The 14,985-nt window shown below is 51.2% G+C and overlaps 6 protein-coding genes across 6 annotated transcripts; 4 read left to right on the top strand and 2 right to left on the bottom strand.

Moving 5' to 3' along the window:
- Positions 1–630: 630 nt before the first annotated feature.
- On the top strand, positions 631–1,241 carry J4E78_005018 (uncharacterized protein; the record flags this gene model as incomplete). The annotated part of the gene is made up of 2 exons (XM_049365642.1): positions 631–1,162; positions 1,213–1,241. The coding sequence occupies 2 exons, from the start codon at positions 631–633 to the stop codon at positions 1,239–1,241; spliced, it is 561 nt and encodes a 186-aa protein (XP_049222357.1).
- Positions 1,242–1,438: 197 nt separating this feature from the next.
- J4E78_005019 (uncharacterized protein) lies at positions 1,439–2,322 on the bottom strand (the record flags this gene model as incomplete). Its single annotated transcript, XM_049365643.1, has 3 exons — positions 1,439–2,022; positions 2,108–2,215; positions 2,271–2,322. 3 exons carry the CDS (start codon positions 2,320–2,322, stop codon positions 1,439–1,441), a joined length of 744 nt encoding a protein of 247 aa, XP_049222358.1.
- Positions 2,323–3,957: 1,635 nt separating this feature from the next.
- J4E78_005020 (uncharacterized protein) lies at positions 3,958–6,179 on the top strand (the record flags this gene model as incomplete). Its single annotated transcript, XM_049365644.1, has 3 exons — positions 3,958–3,961; positions 4,021–4,869; positions 5,512–6,179. The coding sequence occupies 3 exons, from the start codon at positions 3,958–3,960 to the stop codon at positions 6,177–6,179; spliced, it is 1,521 nt and encodes a 506-aa protein (XP_049222359.1).
- Positions 6,180–7,777: 1,598 nt separating this feature from the next.
- Positions 7,778–8,236, top strand: J4E78_005021 (uncharacterized protein; the record flags this gene model as incomplete). Its single annotated transcript, XM_049365645.1, has 1 exon — positions 7,778–8,236. One exon carries the CDS (start codon positions 7,778–7,780, stop codon positions 8,234–8,236), a length of 459 nt encoding a protein of 152 aa, XP_049222360.1.
- Positions 8,237–8,545: 309 nt separating this feature from the next.
- On the top strand, positions 8,546–10,159 carry J4E78_005022 (uncharacterized protein; the record flags this gene model as incomplete). The annotated part of the gene is made up of 2 exons (XM_049365646.1): positions 8,546–8,662; positions 8,810–10,159. The coding sequence occupies 2 exons, from the start codon at positions 8,546–8,548 to the stop codon at positions 10,157–10,159; spliced, it is 1,467 nt and encodes a 488-aa protein (XP_049222361.1).
- A 3,371-nt stretch (positions 10,160–13,530) lies between these two features.
- On the bottom strand, positions 13,531–14,790 carry J4E78_005023 (uncharacterized protein; the record flags this gene model as incomplete). The annotated part of the gene is made up of 2 exons (XM_049365647.1): positions 13,531–14,562; positions 14,614–14,790. 2 exons carry the CDS (start codon positions 14,788–14,790, stop codon positions 13,531–13,533), a joined length of 1,209 nt encoding a protein of 402 aa, XP_049222362.1.
- Between the last annotated feature and the right edge of the window lie 195 nt (positions 14,791–14,985).

Genomic DNA, 14,985 nt, shown 5'->3' on the forward strand with positions numbered 1-14,985 from the left:
GTCCGTTAGCCCTCATCTGACATCATAACCCATCTTTCACTCGAGCTTCATAGCTATCACTACTGCGCCAGCGCTATACCTAGATGCCTGAAGTTATTCATTGGCAATCATTTTCACGTATCTGAACGATGCGTCGATATTTGAGTGCTGACAGCGTCCAGCTCGCGGATTTTCAGCAGGAGACCACACGTCATAAGCCGCAAACTCACTAGGCCAGAGAGATGAAGAGAGCGCAGGTGCATAGACACACATGATGCATCACTGTATGCCACGTTTCGGCCTCGAGAGATCATGGACGCGTTCCTGACTAGAGACGCGACTAACCAGGATGCAACGCGCCCTGCATGCGTATACATACGGAGCGAGTCAGGAGAGGTTGAGGCATCCATCTGATCCAAGATCAGCTAGGCTTTTGTCATGACCGCATGATCAAAATAGCGATTCCGCTCCCTTGGTCTTTCTTTTTGGGTAACGAAATCATGACGTCCGCACTAGTCACGCCAAGTCAAGTAGACTAGAATATGGACCACGACATCGACATATCCAGAGACATGTAAATAAATTCCTAATCCATATCTACGCCTAAGCCCACCCATCCACCCTATGCAAACAACTTTTTGAACCGTCAAAATGCCGACAACAAAATCACCAGCCGCAAACCCAACCATCACACCCGACCCATCTCAGAACGGCTCCACGATCCGCAAAGCCTTTCTCCTCGAAGCCTTCGCCAACCTCTTCACCATCCCGCTGATAACAAACACGCGCTGGACGCTCTCTCTGCTCCTCAACAACCCCTCCCGCGACATCAACCCTACCTCAGTCCTCTTTGCTCGTCTGTGCGGCGGTTTAATCGTAGGCGGTCTAACATCCGCTTTACTCGCCGGCGCAACCAATACGCGCAATGGGATCGAGAGCCGACGACCTACGTATATGCTCTTGGGGCTCGGAGAGGCTGCTCTGATCCCAATGATCGTCTTGGATCTGTTGGAGGGAGGAGGGCCGGGTGCGGCGCTGAGCAAGAAGGTTGCTGCAGTCAGTGTGGCGTGTTTGGTGCCGCCGCTTTTGTGGAGGTTGTACGTACTTTTTGTGAGGCCGGATTTACTGGGTCGGTACACGGATGAGAAGACGGGTGACGGTGGTGCAAGGAGGAGTGACGGATGTAAGTATTGTGTGCGGAATGGGCGAAAGTGTACCGCTGATTTGATCTAGATGGTACTATTAATACCCGCGTAGACTGAGACGGTGGAGAAGCTGAGAGATGATCCATGGAAGTGGCATCTCATTCCTTGCAATGCTCTTTCGAAATTCGGTGTCTTGTAGATTGCTTTCCGAATTATCATACTTTTCCATGCCCTATGTGCAGGGCAAATCTTCCTTAAACGCCTCGCTGAAATCATATGCAATGTGTCTCTCAGACCTTCAGATGGTATAGTGCTTAGTCTGCGAAGCCTCCCCACTCCGCCTCGGAATCTTCGTCTTCCTCAGCCTCCTCTGTCATCTCCACCTCCTGCCCCCTCCAAGCTCTTAACCTATCATCAGCCAAAACCTCTTTCGCGGCATTCCTCAGCGTCTTCAACTTGCCCTCCTTGGCCATCCTCTCAATTGGTAACAGCAGAGTCTCCACCGTCTCCTTCTTATCCTCCTTCTCCCACGCCTCTCCCTCAACCTTCTCCATCTCATCGACGTAAACATCCATAACGTGGTATCTCAGTCCATTGGGGATCCGCATATTTTCGCACTCAAGCGGTGTCTCTTCCACAACGGCATTCCATTGTTCCACCAAGTTCTTCTTCCACTTGTTTCTGCTGAGGAAGGTGAAGGACGCGTTGACGTATTGGCGGATGAGGTAGAGGTACTTGTCTAGTCGGAGGGCTTCGATGCGGGTCCATTCGCGGGACATGGTGAGGAAGAAGGCGCGGATGAAGGGGAGTACGACGGGAGTTCGGAGGGCTGAGACTAGCGAGGCGAGGTCGCGCGATAGGCCTTGTTGGAGGGCGGGTTTGTCTTGCATCCATAGGCCTAGAAGCTTATTGTCAGCCTTTGCAAGATGGTATGCGAAGTGGCATGGGAAGGTGTATTGAGCCAAGGCACAAGGAGCGCGTACAGTAAAATAGACCCTTCCATAGCTTCAGCAGGTCTAGTTCTGATATCTCTGATTGCGCGCCGAGGTACGTCTTGAGTGAATCGAGTGCATTGTCGCGAACTTTCTTGTCTGTCGCAAACGTTAGCGTGTACTCCGGTGACTCCAAGGACTTGTTTGTCCATACCGCTAGACGCAAGGTTCCTGATGAAGGGGTTATTTTGCGCGTCTGAAGCCATAATGTGCTATGTGATGTTGCGACGATGTCTTTGCTCTGAGGCCTGACATGCGGGCCGAACTTTTTTTGGAGGGCTCATGGATGCCGCTAAGATAGCGATAAGGCACCGTGGCCGCGCCACAAGCACATTAGCGCACCTTAGAACACTTGAGAGAACACGCGCAGTTCAGGCACGACAATTCATTGCCCTGCGCAATCCTGATGCTAGAATAATGCCTGGATACGTTCTGTATGCTGACCTCGGAATTCGCGTTCTGGAGCGCGTTACGGCTAGAGATACTGCCTAAGAGACCTGTCCTAGGATTCTAGAGACTTCGACGCGTTGTAGATAATGCGGCGTCTAAACGCCTTCTCTGTACAAACCTTTTGTAAGGCTTTTAAAACAATTAGAAAGTATTGTAGATCTAGTTGCTACCTAGGTATTAAAGTGCTAGCTAGCTAGTTACCTAGGTAGAAGGCTCTAAAGCTAGCTAGTACAAACAAGGTAAGGCGTGCTAGCTATGCCGTCCGTGCCTATGCTTACTAAGCAAAACTTGCTGTTAATTACAGTGACGCACTAATTCTAACAGCTAGGTGCCTAACTTCACTTTCCTAACAGCGTAAAAGAGAAACATCTAACGTAAACTATCTACGTTACTAAGCTCTTCTACGTAACAATATTGCTAGAATCTAAGGTCTCTAGCTAGTTCAGACTGCGCTGTCTTCTAGGTATGTTTGTCTAACGCTCGCAGTCTACCCAGATACCTCGTAACGCGATATATGCCTTCTACACAGCTCGATTCCACTACAAAAGATCTCTAGCATGCCGGCTACGTCGAGAAAGAATGCTAACGCAATGCAGTCGCAGCGCAAGGCATGCCATCTATGGTCGTAATCCCGGCTAACGGACACGAGAGGCGCCGCGTCCTAGTAGACCGCGTAAGTACTTCCCAAACCTCGGTTGCACGCGTTCTAATACTAAAACTATTTTTAGGTGCATTCTATCTTGTCAAATCGCGTTCAGAACGGCGTTAGTACCCCTTCACCTCAAGTGGTCCGTGCGCCATGCTGATATCAGGGTCTAGGAGGAGCAGTATCTGGTACGCTGGACATCAAACACGTCGACCACGAAACCTCCGCTCAGCTGGCACTCTGTTAAGGACTTAGTGCGATGCCTAGAGCAGATCCAGGACTACCTTGAAGTGAGGGAGAAGTAAGCGGTATCTCAGTACTAGCTTTCGGCATCTTACTAACCGTTCTAGGGACTTACCGCTACCTTCAGACACAAAACCTTCGAGGAAAAGAAAGAGTCCTGATGGGGGTTCGTCGTACGAACGCCGCTCTTCACCATTCGATCGACGACTACAAGAGAGTCGTACGCCGTCAGCCTCTCGATCTTCATCCGTGTCATGTGCAGCAACAGTCACGTCTCCAGCTAGTGATATATACAACGGCGTTTTGGATGCTGATCAATATGGCCATGTCTTCTGTAGACAAGTGAGTCTTTACGATCAGGTTCCCTTCGGGTCCTTCACTGACATGTGACAGGCGGCAGGTCATGACATAGCCGAACTTGACATTCGCACCGTGCCCACGCCAGAGATGAACCGCATTGCGCATCGTTCGAGTGTCGACAAAGCACTTATGTACATCCGCAATGAGTATGTCCGGAGACTAGCTAAGGTACCAGGCAGACCCATTCACTTGTTCAATGTGGTAGACAAAGCCACTCCATCACTGCGCTTCCGGTACATCTCTGAGTACGTTCTGGATGAGCAACAAGGCGTCTACCGCGCGTCAGTAGAAACACAGCAAGGATGCCAGCAGTGTTCACCCCACATGGGTCGTGGCATCGGATGCGAATACACAAAGAAGTGTGACTGTCTGGAATACGCTGCAGTGGATGAGAGCCGCCTCGATGAAGAAAGAAAGCGGGAATACCAACTTGCGCTCGAAAACGGAGATTCAACAATGGGCTTTCCGAAGAAATTCCCTTACTTCGCCGAAGGCACGAAACGAGAGAAGACCGGCTGTCTCGTACCCTTTTACCTCAACTCCCGTCGTCCAATCTACGAGTGCAATGATAAGTGCAACTGCGGCCCCAATTGTCGCAACAAGAACGTTCAATTCGGGCGGCAGGTCGAAGTTGAAATCTTCCGAGCGAACGACGGACGTGGCTGGGGTCTCCGCTGCAAACAAGATCTGCACGAGGGCCAATTCATCGACACCTACCGCGGCGAAGTCATAACAGATGCCGAAGCCACACGCCGCGAAACCTCGTCGTCAAAAGCCAAAGCGTCTTACCTCTACTCCCTCGACAAATTCGCTGAGTCAGAAGGCCTCAAAGAAGAAGATCTCTACGTTGTGGACGGCGAGTTCATGGGCGGACCGACAAAGTTCATCAACCACTCGTGTGACCCGAATTGCCGGCAGTACACCGTCTCGTACAACAAGCATGATCCGAGGGTCTATGACATCGCGTTCTTCGCACGGAGGTTCATCCCAAAGGGCGAGGAACTGACGTTCGACTACCTTGATAAGGAAGAGGGGGAGGAGATGGATGAGCCGGGTGAGGGGGCGCTTCCTTGTCTTTGTGGCGCGAAGAATTGCCGCAAGTGGCTGTGGACGTGAGGATAGTGCCGTACAAGCGCACGCGACATGTGGGAAACTTTGGGTCGGTGTCCCAGAGAGGAGCCGATGGCTGTCAGATTGGTGAGGGGGTTATGTTCATGTGACGGCTGCATTGCTCTGCATCAGCGATGAGCGTTCTGGCGTCTGCATTTTCATTTTGTCAACTATGATACAATTCCATATGCAATTCTCCTTTTAGAAGCCTTTTTTCATGTCTAACGTTGTCTTTGTCCATGCTGATGGGTAGGCGCAACTAATCGCCCACGTTTTTCGTCGTCCGTCTATCAGTACCTAGGCATCGTCCAGACTGAACCACCAATTGCATCACTAACTTACTTCCTGAACTACACCCATCACACCAGCACACAGCTAGGTGAATCATAATTGCGTAGAACACAACATAGATGTAGGAAAAAGTGGTACGGGCCGATAAGTTACCCGGTAGCACAGTTAGCGCTCGGGCCACCACCCACGCTCCCACCGAGAACCATTCAGTCTCTTGACCCCCAACTGCAATTTTCCGCCCCATCTACTTTTTTATTTCTCTTCGTAATGAAGCCTAGCCTGCCTAACGAGGTAGACCGAGAGGATACGCCTGATCCGCCGGTGGTGGATTACCTTGACCGACTCCGAGATGACCTGTTGGAACGACTCCGTTGGGACGTTTTCGGCTCGTTGAACGACATCCAAGTCAAAGATCCTGGAAATGCTCTCACGCCCTTCATGGGCGCCAGCATCGCCTCAGAGTCCTTGGCAAGTCCCCCGTTCACCAAAATCTCGGTCTACATCGACGTCTGCGAGGAGAAACGCAACATGGACGAGCAAGAGGAGGAAGACCGATATGCTGCCCCAGAGCCGCTGATCATCGACAAGGAGGATGGCTCTTCTATATCCTTACATGATTTCGTCTCGCAAGTCCACTCATACCTCAATGTCTATAAGCATGAGATTATGCAATGCGAAGACGAACTGTACATGAATCCGGTGGACTTGGGCGACGGTGTCAAAGCGGTGGAGGTAGTCCCTGATGATGATGCCAGGGACTGGGCAGATGGATCTGGAGAGGACCCGGAGTTCAGTCATTTCCTTCGAAGCGGCAACATCCCAGAAGGAAGTCGAGTCTTTTTCGATAGGGCTATGATCAACCAAATCGACCAGGACGAATATAGTATTCACGTGGTTCTTTTCGTTGAGGGCAATGATGGAGAAACGCTGGATTCGTTTTGGGAAAGGAAAAACAGGCTGTAGCAGCTCACCAAGATCAAGCAGAGTCAGCGCTAACAGCGACCGTTCCCTTTCCTGCCTAAGTCGATGCCCTGAATCGTGGCGCTAACGGTGTGCTGAGCGACAGGCAGTCGAAGGCCCTATTCAGTGCGGACCAGGAAACCCTTGTCTTGACGGCTCCTGCTGTACGTATCCCCATTGTCATATATCCAAGAACTGTGCTAACATGAACGTCCTTTCTAGGCAACTCTGACGGTATTTAGAATCCATTTCTCATCCTTACTCGAGTCACAACTAATCCCGTCGCTCAAATTATAGGTAAATGTGGTTTCAAATCGAACAATTGTGGCGAGAAGTGTATCTCCAATTGCGATGCGAAAGCAATGTGTGGCATTGATTCAGCCGATGGACAGACTTCATGTGGCTTGAAATCCTGTTGCTCTTTCTACGGCTGGTGTGGCACAGAAGATGTACATTGTAAAGATCCCGGGCCTCAGTATGGTAAGTACTACAAGACACACACTCGGCGCGATGTTTGAAGCCACTGTTTATCAATTGTAGGTAAAACGCCTTGTCAGGTTGGCTTTGGCTCTTGTGACATCAAACCTTCCCCATCATGTGGGGACTACATTGATCATGATTGCCTAGAACACGGGATAGTGCGTCGTACTACAATGTTCTGCCACTCATCAACTGACACGTATCAAGTCTCGAACGACTCTGACATCAAGTCTCCGAAAAAGTACCAGTGAACCCCGCAGTGGTCTACCACACGCACCAAAGTCCTCGAGATTTAGCCTTGTGTCAGGCCAAGGGGGGATGCAGTACCTCACCTCAGCGGGTCAGGAACCAAAGTCTCGACTCGAATCAATGTGCGCGGTCTTCGCTTTTGGCCATGCCACCCCAGTGATCTCGCCGTGGAAATGCACTTCGGTCGCGGAGTGGCAACTTGTTGGGCTCACAGTTCAACAGCGAAGGTTTTCGAGCTGTGATGAACGAGGACGATAACTGCCAATAACCTCTCCTCGATATGTTAGTAGTGATGGCAAGCTACGCAGACCAAGTCACGGTCACCAAACTATGACATCCGGAGAAGGAGCAGCGGATCTCATTACATGCGCTGTAAGATACCCGAAGGCTCAGCGCATCCATCTGAAACATGACCCTTATGATGATCGTGATCTTCACGCGACCGGCCCCGCGGCACCTGACAGTGCGGTTTTGGTACACGGCTACGAACCCGAGATCGCATTTACTGAGAAGTGGATTATAATTTCGTAAATGGATCCGAAACAGTAAATTAGAAGCGTTACAATTGGGCGAGACGGTTGCATTGTGACTATCGTGCAGTCGTCACATATAGCGCGGTGATCACCCGTCTTGCGCTGACACGTAAGTATCGTGATATCTGGTACAAGAAAAAAGTAAAACAACATGTCCACACCGTGTAAGCCTCGATATACGTCAGTTGAGTATGTACTTCCCTATTAAATCCACAAGTTGTACCCGGTCAGGGTCTCTCTGCATACCACAAGTCCACTTTCAAGATTGCGCAACCAAAGCACTTCCTTAACAGTGACTCCGGTCTCACTGTGCCACCATAACCTCGCTGCGACACCGACATGCAAATGTTTTCTACCATTCTAGAAAAGCTGCGGCTTATTCCCAACACAACAAACGAGGGAAAGACACAAGACGAAGAAGGCATACCATACGTCCAACTCAACGACGAATACGACACAACTCTCCGGTTATCATGGACAAACGATCCAAAGAAACTGTACTTGTCTGCGTGTTTCGATCCGAAGCGCGAGGCAAATGTTGCAAAAGACTACAACATTGAAGGTCTTTGTCCAGTGGTCAAAGAAACCAAAGGCGATGAATTCATACTACGGGACAACGACGGCCGGTATTATCTTTGGGACGCATGGGTTGGTGAGTTGATGAAGTTCCGGGATTGGTGGTTCGAAGGCTTCACGACAAAAGAAGAGTTAGTGGAGAACCTGGTGTGCAACATGACAGAAGCGCAAGCGGACGTGGAATTCATCGAGCGGAAGCGTAGAGACAGTGTGGTAGACTAGTCTTACCCTGCATCGTGTAGTCGACTTGAAGATCGGAATCGGGATGCATGCGAGGCGACGCGGGGCGAGGTTGGGAGAAAGATGTAGTTTAAACTTTAAGCGACGACGTCGGGAGCCAATGAAGAATGCAGACCCTGACCCACCATTTTTCGCGCCCCATTTTGCTGGTCCGTGACTCCGACGCAAAGGGACTACCACTGATAAAAGCGTCGACACGGTGATCGTCGCTTGCCATGCCGATACCTGACTGAGACGCGTAGTACACGGAAGGGTTCTGCTAGCCTGGAATCTCTCTAATCAAACAACAACATGCCTCAGTATCTCGTCCGGCTTGCGCAGGCGCATGAGAGTTTTCGCAAAGTCGAACTGCAAGCGCTAGCCGATATTGCTGGAGTGCCTTTACACTTCGTCAAGTATGAAGAAGATGTAAGTAGCTTTTCTTTCACCCAGCAGTCTTACCGTCTCAACTTCATCAGTCGCGTCTCTCGCAGTGTTGTTTTGGTTCAGATCCCGAAAAAGCAATCCGAGTGTCGCGTCACGCCTTACAAAAGCATACATTTCTGACGATCAAAGTCACCCTACTGCATCGTCGATCTGCCGTCAGAGGCTGCGGCACGAAAAGCCATCGCACGGAGCATCCTCGCACAGGGCATCTACGAGCTATGGGGTCAGGGATCAACATACGACGCCCTTCACGACTCCGTCCGCAGTCTGACCACATCCTGGTGGCCGCAGTACATTACGGCATCTTTCCGCTTTACCATAGAAGGCTATCGCGGAAGTAGATCAAACGATGAGCAGCGCGACATCATCGACAGTTTCTCCTACATGGCCTTCAAGGGACCACCGCGGATGCGAAACCCAGATGTCGCGTTCCGTGTCTTTGAAGATTACGATCTTAATGTTAAGAAGCCAAAGTACATTTACTTTGGTCGCTTCATCGCCGACTCGTGTCGCAACGAAGCCAAGAAGACGTTTGATCTTAAGAAGAGACATTACATCAGCACTACATCGATGGACGCCGAGCTCACGCTGCTAACGGCTAACATCGCACACGTGGCACCGGGAAAGTTGTTTTACGACCCTTTCATGGGCACGGGCGGCTTCCCGATAGCATGCGCTCACTTCGGAGCAGTGGTGTTTGGGAGTGACATTGACGGGCGCACTATCCGCGGGCTAGGAGGCAGCGCAAGAAGGGGACAGACGGGCAAGTACGACGTCGTCGGCAACTTCAAACAGTACGACTTAGAGTCCAGCTACCTAGGCGCCTTCGTCTCTGATCTCACAAACACCCCACTGAGAATACCGCCACCCACCAAAGACCGCACGACAGGCTACCTCGACGGCATCGTCTGCGACCCACCCTACGGCATCCGCGAAGGCCTCAAAGTGCTAGGATCCCGGCAAGCGCTGCTCGACGTAGAACGCCAATCGCACCAAGACCAATTCAAAGAACCCGGGTACATACCCCCGAAGCGGCCCTACTCCTTCACCGCACTGCTCGATGACATACTAGCCTTTGCAGTCGCAACACTAGTCCCCGACGGTCGAATCAGCATGTGGATGCCCACGGCGAATGACGAGGACATCGAGCTCATCATCCCGAGCCATCCTTGTCTCGAACTGACGTCGGTTTGCGTCCAGGCGTTTAACAAGTGGTCACGTAGACTGCTGACGTATCGGCGGCGCAGGGAGGAGGAGGTGCCTGAGGGGGCGGCGGAGGCGGTTAGGAGGGAGTATGAGAAGGGGACTAGGGCTAGTGAGTTGAATGATTTTAGGAGGAAGTATTTTCAGGGGTTCAAGGAGTTTGAGAGTATGAAGAAGGAGTTTATTAGGATGAAGGTGGATGCTAGGGCTGGGGAGGAGATGGCTGGTGCTGGAGAGACGCGCAGTGTTGCGACGGAAGATGATGCCAAAACGTAGATCATGTGTGCTTCGATACACAGTCAAGAGCTAGGAGGAGCTATCCTGCCCAAAAACGCCTATCCGATACCCACCATCAATGAGTGATCACTTCCCCTCCCCAGGATTAACCCTCGCCCTCCACTTCCCATCCTCCCCCTTCTCCAGCACAACCCTCTTCTCCGCCGCCATCAACGCAAAACTATCTTCATTCTTCTCAAACCACACCTGCCCCTCCCTTGCTCTCGATACACAAAGCACATCAGTCTGTGCGACCATAGTACCACCGGCAGCGAGCGCTAGAGCACCAGCCGCTAGAACTGGGCGCATGCTGGACGTTGCTATCTTGCCACGGGTGTGGTTCTGGAGATGAAGACGGTTGATAATGGGTGTGCCCGGTGGAGATGGAAATGGAGGTGGCGGGGGTGGAGTTGATGGAGACGGGGGGTTCGGCCGTTTGAGTGGAGTGCGCACTAGTGGATCAGATAGCCAGAAGCGGTGTGTGATCCTGGGAATACAGCCTGACATGGACTTTGGAAGATGGGATAGGAGCGACATATTTCCAACTGCCTGGATGAAATGATTTCAGTAGGGAAGGACGAAGGCTACTCGGGTGTGAGGTTGAGTTGGTATGTTGTTTGTCCATAGGTTTGATGCAATCGGGAAGAGAACGAACAATGAAAAACAGAAGGCATATGTGCGCTACATGACACTATGCGTGGTGTTGCGATGGCACCGTCCGCTGGTGCTGTCACTTCACTGGTATCTGCGCTGAAGTTGCTTTCACTGAGATGTACTGGAGCAAGATACGGCCGTGAAAGCTTAGCGTTCTTGCATGCTCCTCCAACTGTCTCCGTATAGCGTTGGAGAGGAAGACAAGACGACTTCGGGTATCGTCCGCGCAATGCTGCAACCAAACACGATTGTGAAAGCCCTAGTTCCACAAAGCAGAGCGATCAACGCATTTGTCGCAAACCATTTTCCTACTCTTCATCCCCAGGACATATCCGGCACTGAAATTCACCATGCTCATTCTCTGATATCCCCTTCGTGCGTATGCTACTCACCTCTTCCAAACTCTTTCCTTGTTCCACAGCCATCTGCACTCTATAATAAACCTCCTGAAAGTTGGTACTATGATAACAATGACAGACGTTCCACTCGTAGTACGGTAGCAGCCTATAGCCACGGCACCGGCGATCATCGGGCACAAGACCGATATTTCGCATGAGTTGAGGGTACCATAAGATGTCGACGATATCCCCAAGTGTTACTCCGTTTTTCCTCTGAATGGGGGATTTGGTGTGAAGAGTTTGGAGGCCCTCGGTAAAGCATTCCTCCGTCTTCAGGTTGACGATCAAGCGCATGACTGGAGGTTGGGTGGCGAACATCTCGCGCCATGTTGCGGAGCTCCTGTCAACATGAGGCATTTTACAGTACTTCAGTAGCTGGTAGCTGATGGTAAGATCGACCTTCTGGTTCGCTTTATCACGGTGGTGTGGTCTGCGATAAGTACGGAACATTTTGAGTAGCGGATGGATCTCCAAACCATCCCATGAAGTAGCCGTCACATCCGGAAGCTGGCATGGGTCATCCTGTAAGATGACAGCTTCCGATTTCATCTTATGAGGGAGTCTGTGATCGATGTATATTTCGGCCTCTGCCCTCGATGCAGCTGGAGGCATTGCCATGTCTTGAGAGCGGTCTAGGCACGGGAGAAACATACGCTTGCGAATGTCATCCGCGTCCGAGATGAAGGAACGCCATTCCCTGTTGACACAGGAGACGCGTAGCAAATCGAAGTACCCAAGACAGGGATCACTGAAGATCATCCGCTTCAATTCGTTCGGAAGGTGTGCACTTGTTGGGCTGGACATGACTAAGTTGATGCTGCCGATCGTCCTTAGTAAGAGTATTAATACATGATCACGGATTGCTTCACTGATTGTGAGCAAACTTGGAAACACCCAAGCAGAGCTCGACCGGAAGTGGTCATCGCTATTGCATGATAGTTCCACCATCGCCCTTGACGTTGGCACTTCCTTGTCTGCTATCCGTGTGATTCGCGTCGAGTCTGTACGATAGAGGTAATCCGCATTGAATTGAAAGACGAAGTCAACAGCCTCTTCACATCCTCTATCGCAATTGGAAGCTGAACAGACATATCTTCAGGCACCTTTCTTCCGGTACAACCCTCGCTCGTAGCTCGCTCTCCCGCTGTTGGTTTCATAAATCGAATTCGTTATAGGCCCCATAATAGCCCCTTCTGTTCTGTTCCTTCTGTTCCTCCGAATTCTTTATGGTTTCTTCTCCTTCGTAAAATGTGTCATCGTCAGCCCAGTGGCGTTTCTTCTTCTTTAGATGCCTAGACCAGTAAGGTTCTCTCCAAACATTCTCCACAAACGTGTAGGTGTAGTTGTGAAGACGGCATTTCTCTGGAGGACCCTCTGAACAATGCCAGCCAGCACAGCTTCCATCGTTGGGGATGAGACCGATGTTATACGGTACTCGACCCTGGCAAGCACGGTCCACGACGTCTCCTACAGTCACACCGGTTGGGTTTTCCAATGTGACGCAGAAATAATTGGACTGGAGAGGACCATGCAACTGCCTCGGACAGTTGTAGTATTCCACTCTGAGAAGCAAGCGCCGGATTGGGGGGTATGTGATGGGCACTTCCCGCCACTCCGCGCCATCCTCCTTCATATGCGGCTTGTTACAGTGCTTCAATAGCCAGTAGCTGATCTCCAGATGACCTGGACGCCGCAATCCCAGCCGTTGGCTCCTCCAATTGCCTCCATTTGTCAGCAAGGAAGGTAGCCGTTTAGGAGTGCGGAACCTTAGAAGCAGCGGATGTAGCTTCAAATCAGTCCACGGAGTACCTTGCAAAGATGCTCGCTCTTTGTTTGTAGAGTCTGGTAAGCCCTGAAAGATACTCATTTTAGCCACTGGCCCGCTTGTAGATGGTAGTATCTTTGCATTCCCAGTTTTCGGAAGGCGTGGCAGAAACATGCTCTGGCGGATATCATTCGTTTTACAGATGATATCATGCCACTCTATGTTTACCAAGGAGGAATGGAACAAGTCGTTGTATTCAAGACATCCGTCAGTAAATACCAGTACCTTCAACTCAACCGGAAGAGCTGTAAAATTGGTTTCGCACATGGTTGGCGTGTTGTGGGTAACCTTCGGCGGCGCAAGCATTAATATATGGACGCAGAGGGCTTTGCCGATTGTGAGCAAACTTGAACTGGAATCACAAGATCGCACCATTCGTAGCATGTTCCAGATGTTTCATACCGGACTTGCTAAAGTCTTGAGCAACATTATCTGGGTCTTATATCAGTGATTCTAATACCGTTATGAGGTTCGACGAGGACGACCGTCAGTCTTCACTTCCGTTGCTTAGCATCACCGTTTGCCGCCTTTGCGGTACTCTTGCCCTCAGACTTCTCCTTCTGCTTCTTCTCAGCCGCCCTCTTCTTTGCACTCTCTTTCTCAAGAATTTCGATCGTCTTCTCACTGCTCTCCCACAGCTTCTTCTGCAGCAGCTCGTCATCAATCTCCTTCCTTGTCCATATCTTTCTCCTGCATTCCTTCAGGAAGTACGCTCCTTCTCCGCGACCCCACTGTGCCTCCATGGCAGCGTAGAAGAAAGTTTGTGCACCCTGATCAGGGCTCTTCAGCACCAGCCACCACAGCGGCCATGTGATCAGGTATATCGCCAAACCCCAAAGCGAGCCGAAGGTGAGGTATCGCCGCATGCCAGGTGTTCGTGTCCAACCCGGATCGACCATGATTACGCGTGCGTTCATGGGCTGCTTGTCGGGGCGGACGTAGTTTGAGAGATGCTTCTGGAAAGCTACGGCGAAGGTCATGAGGGCGAGCTTGGAGGTTGCGTATACGGTGGAGGGGGTGAAGTCGAGTTGTCCAGGATCGCTCTTTCCGTCTTTATTTGCTTTTGTGTCGACACCTGGCAACTTTCCGCCCACGTATGCCGGGCATGTACCGAAGATGATTCGAACGTCTCGATCGGGAGGTTGAGCACGTAGTGCTGGGCTGAGTATGCTCAACAGGTGGAAGTTGGCCATGTAGTTCAGCCCCCAAGTAGACTCCAGCCCATCTTCAGTCTGCGTTGCCTTGCCTCCTGGTGGTGTCATCGTGTTCGCACAGAGGACGATTGTGTCGAGACGTCGTGGCGGTGCGTTGTCGACCCATTTCGTTGCAAACTGGCGTATGCTATACAGGTCCTCGAGGTCGACATGCTCGGCGGTGATAAGCTCGTTGCCTGTCTGGGTTCGGAGGTCTTCGATGTAGTCGACAAGGAAGGGGTCGACAAGGGGCTGTCGAACCAAGAGAACAATCTGAGCACCTCGAGTTGCCAGGCCTCTTACGACTTCAGCACCTATGCCAGCTGTCCCTCCCTATACATTGTCAGTAGAGTAGTTCAACGCATGCACATGACCCAAACTTACCGTCACCATAACCACCTTGGAATGCATATTCCTCTCCGATCCATTCGTGGCGCCACTGAAGAACCATTTCAACATGTACAAGACTGCACAAACAGAAGCGAACTTCAAAACGGCCCAGCCGTATGGAATAGAGTCGATGCCCTCGTCGAAGGCTGTGGCCAGGATGTTGACGGGCATCTTGGCTGTTGTTTGGGCCGGGAAGCGGGAAGGTTCAGGAACGCGGATCTATGGTGGCTCGCTAAGACGATCGGATCCACGTGGCGTCATAGCATGTGATTGCGCGTCGAAGATTGTCGCCTGGCTTCACCACCCACATTTCACTTTCACCTCGACTTTTCTTGCCCGGCGGTGTCGCTCCTTCCACCGCTGCAA

The sequence above is a fragment of the Alternaria triticimaculans genome (assembly GCF_023758025.1).
Source record: "Alternaria triticimaculans strain BMP 0046 chromosome Unknown scaffold_6, whole genome shotgun sequence".
NCBI lineage: Eukaryota > Fungi > Ascomycota > Dothideomycetes > Pleosporales > Pleosporaceae > Alternaria > Alternaria triticimaculans.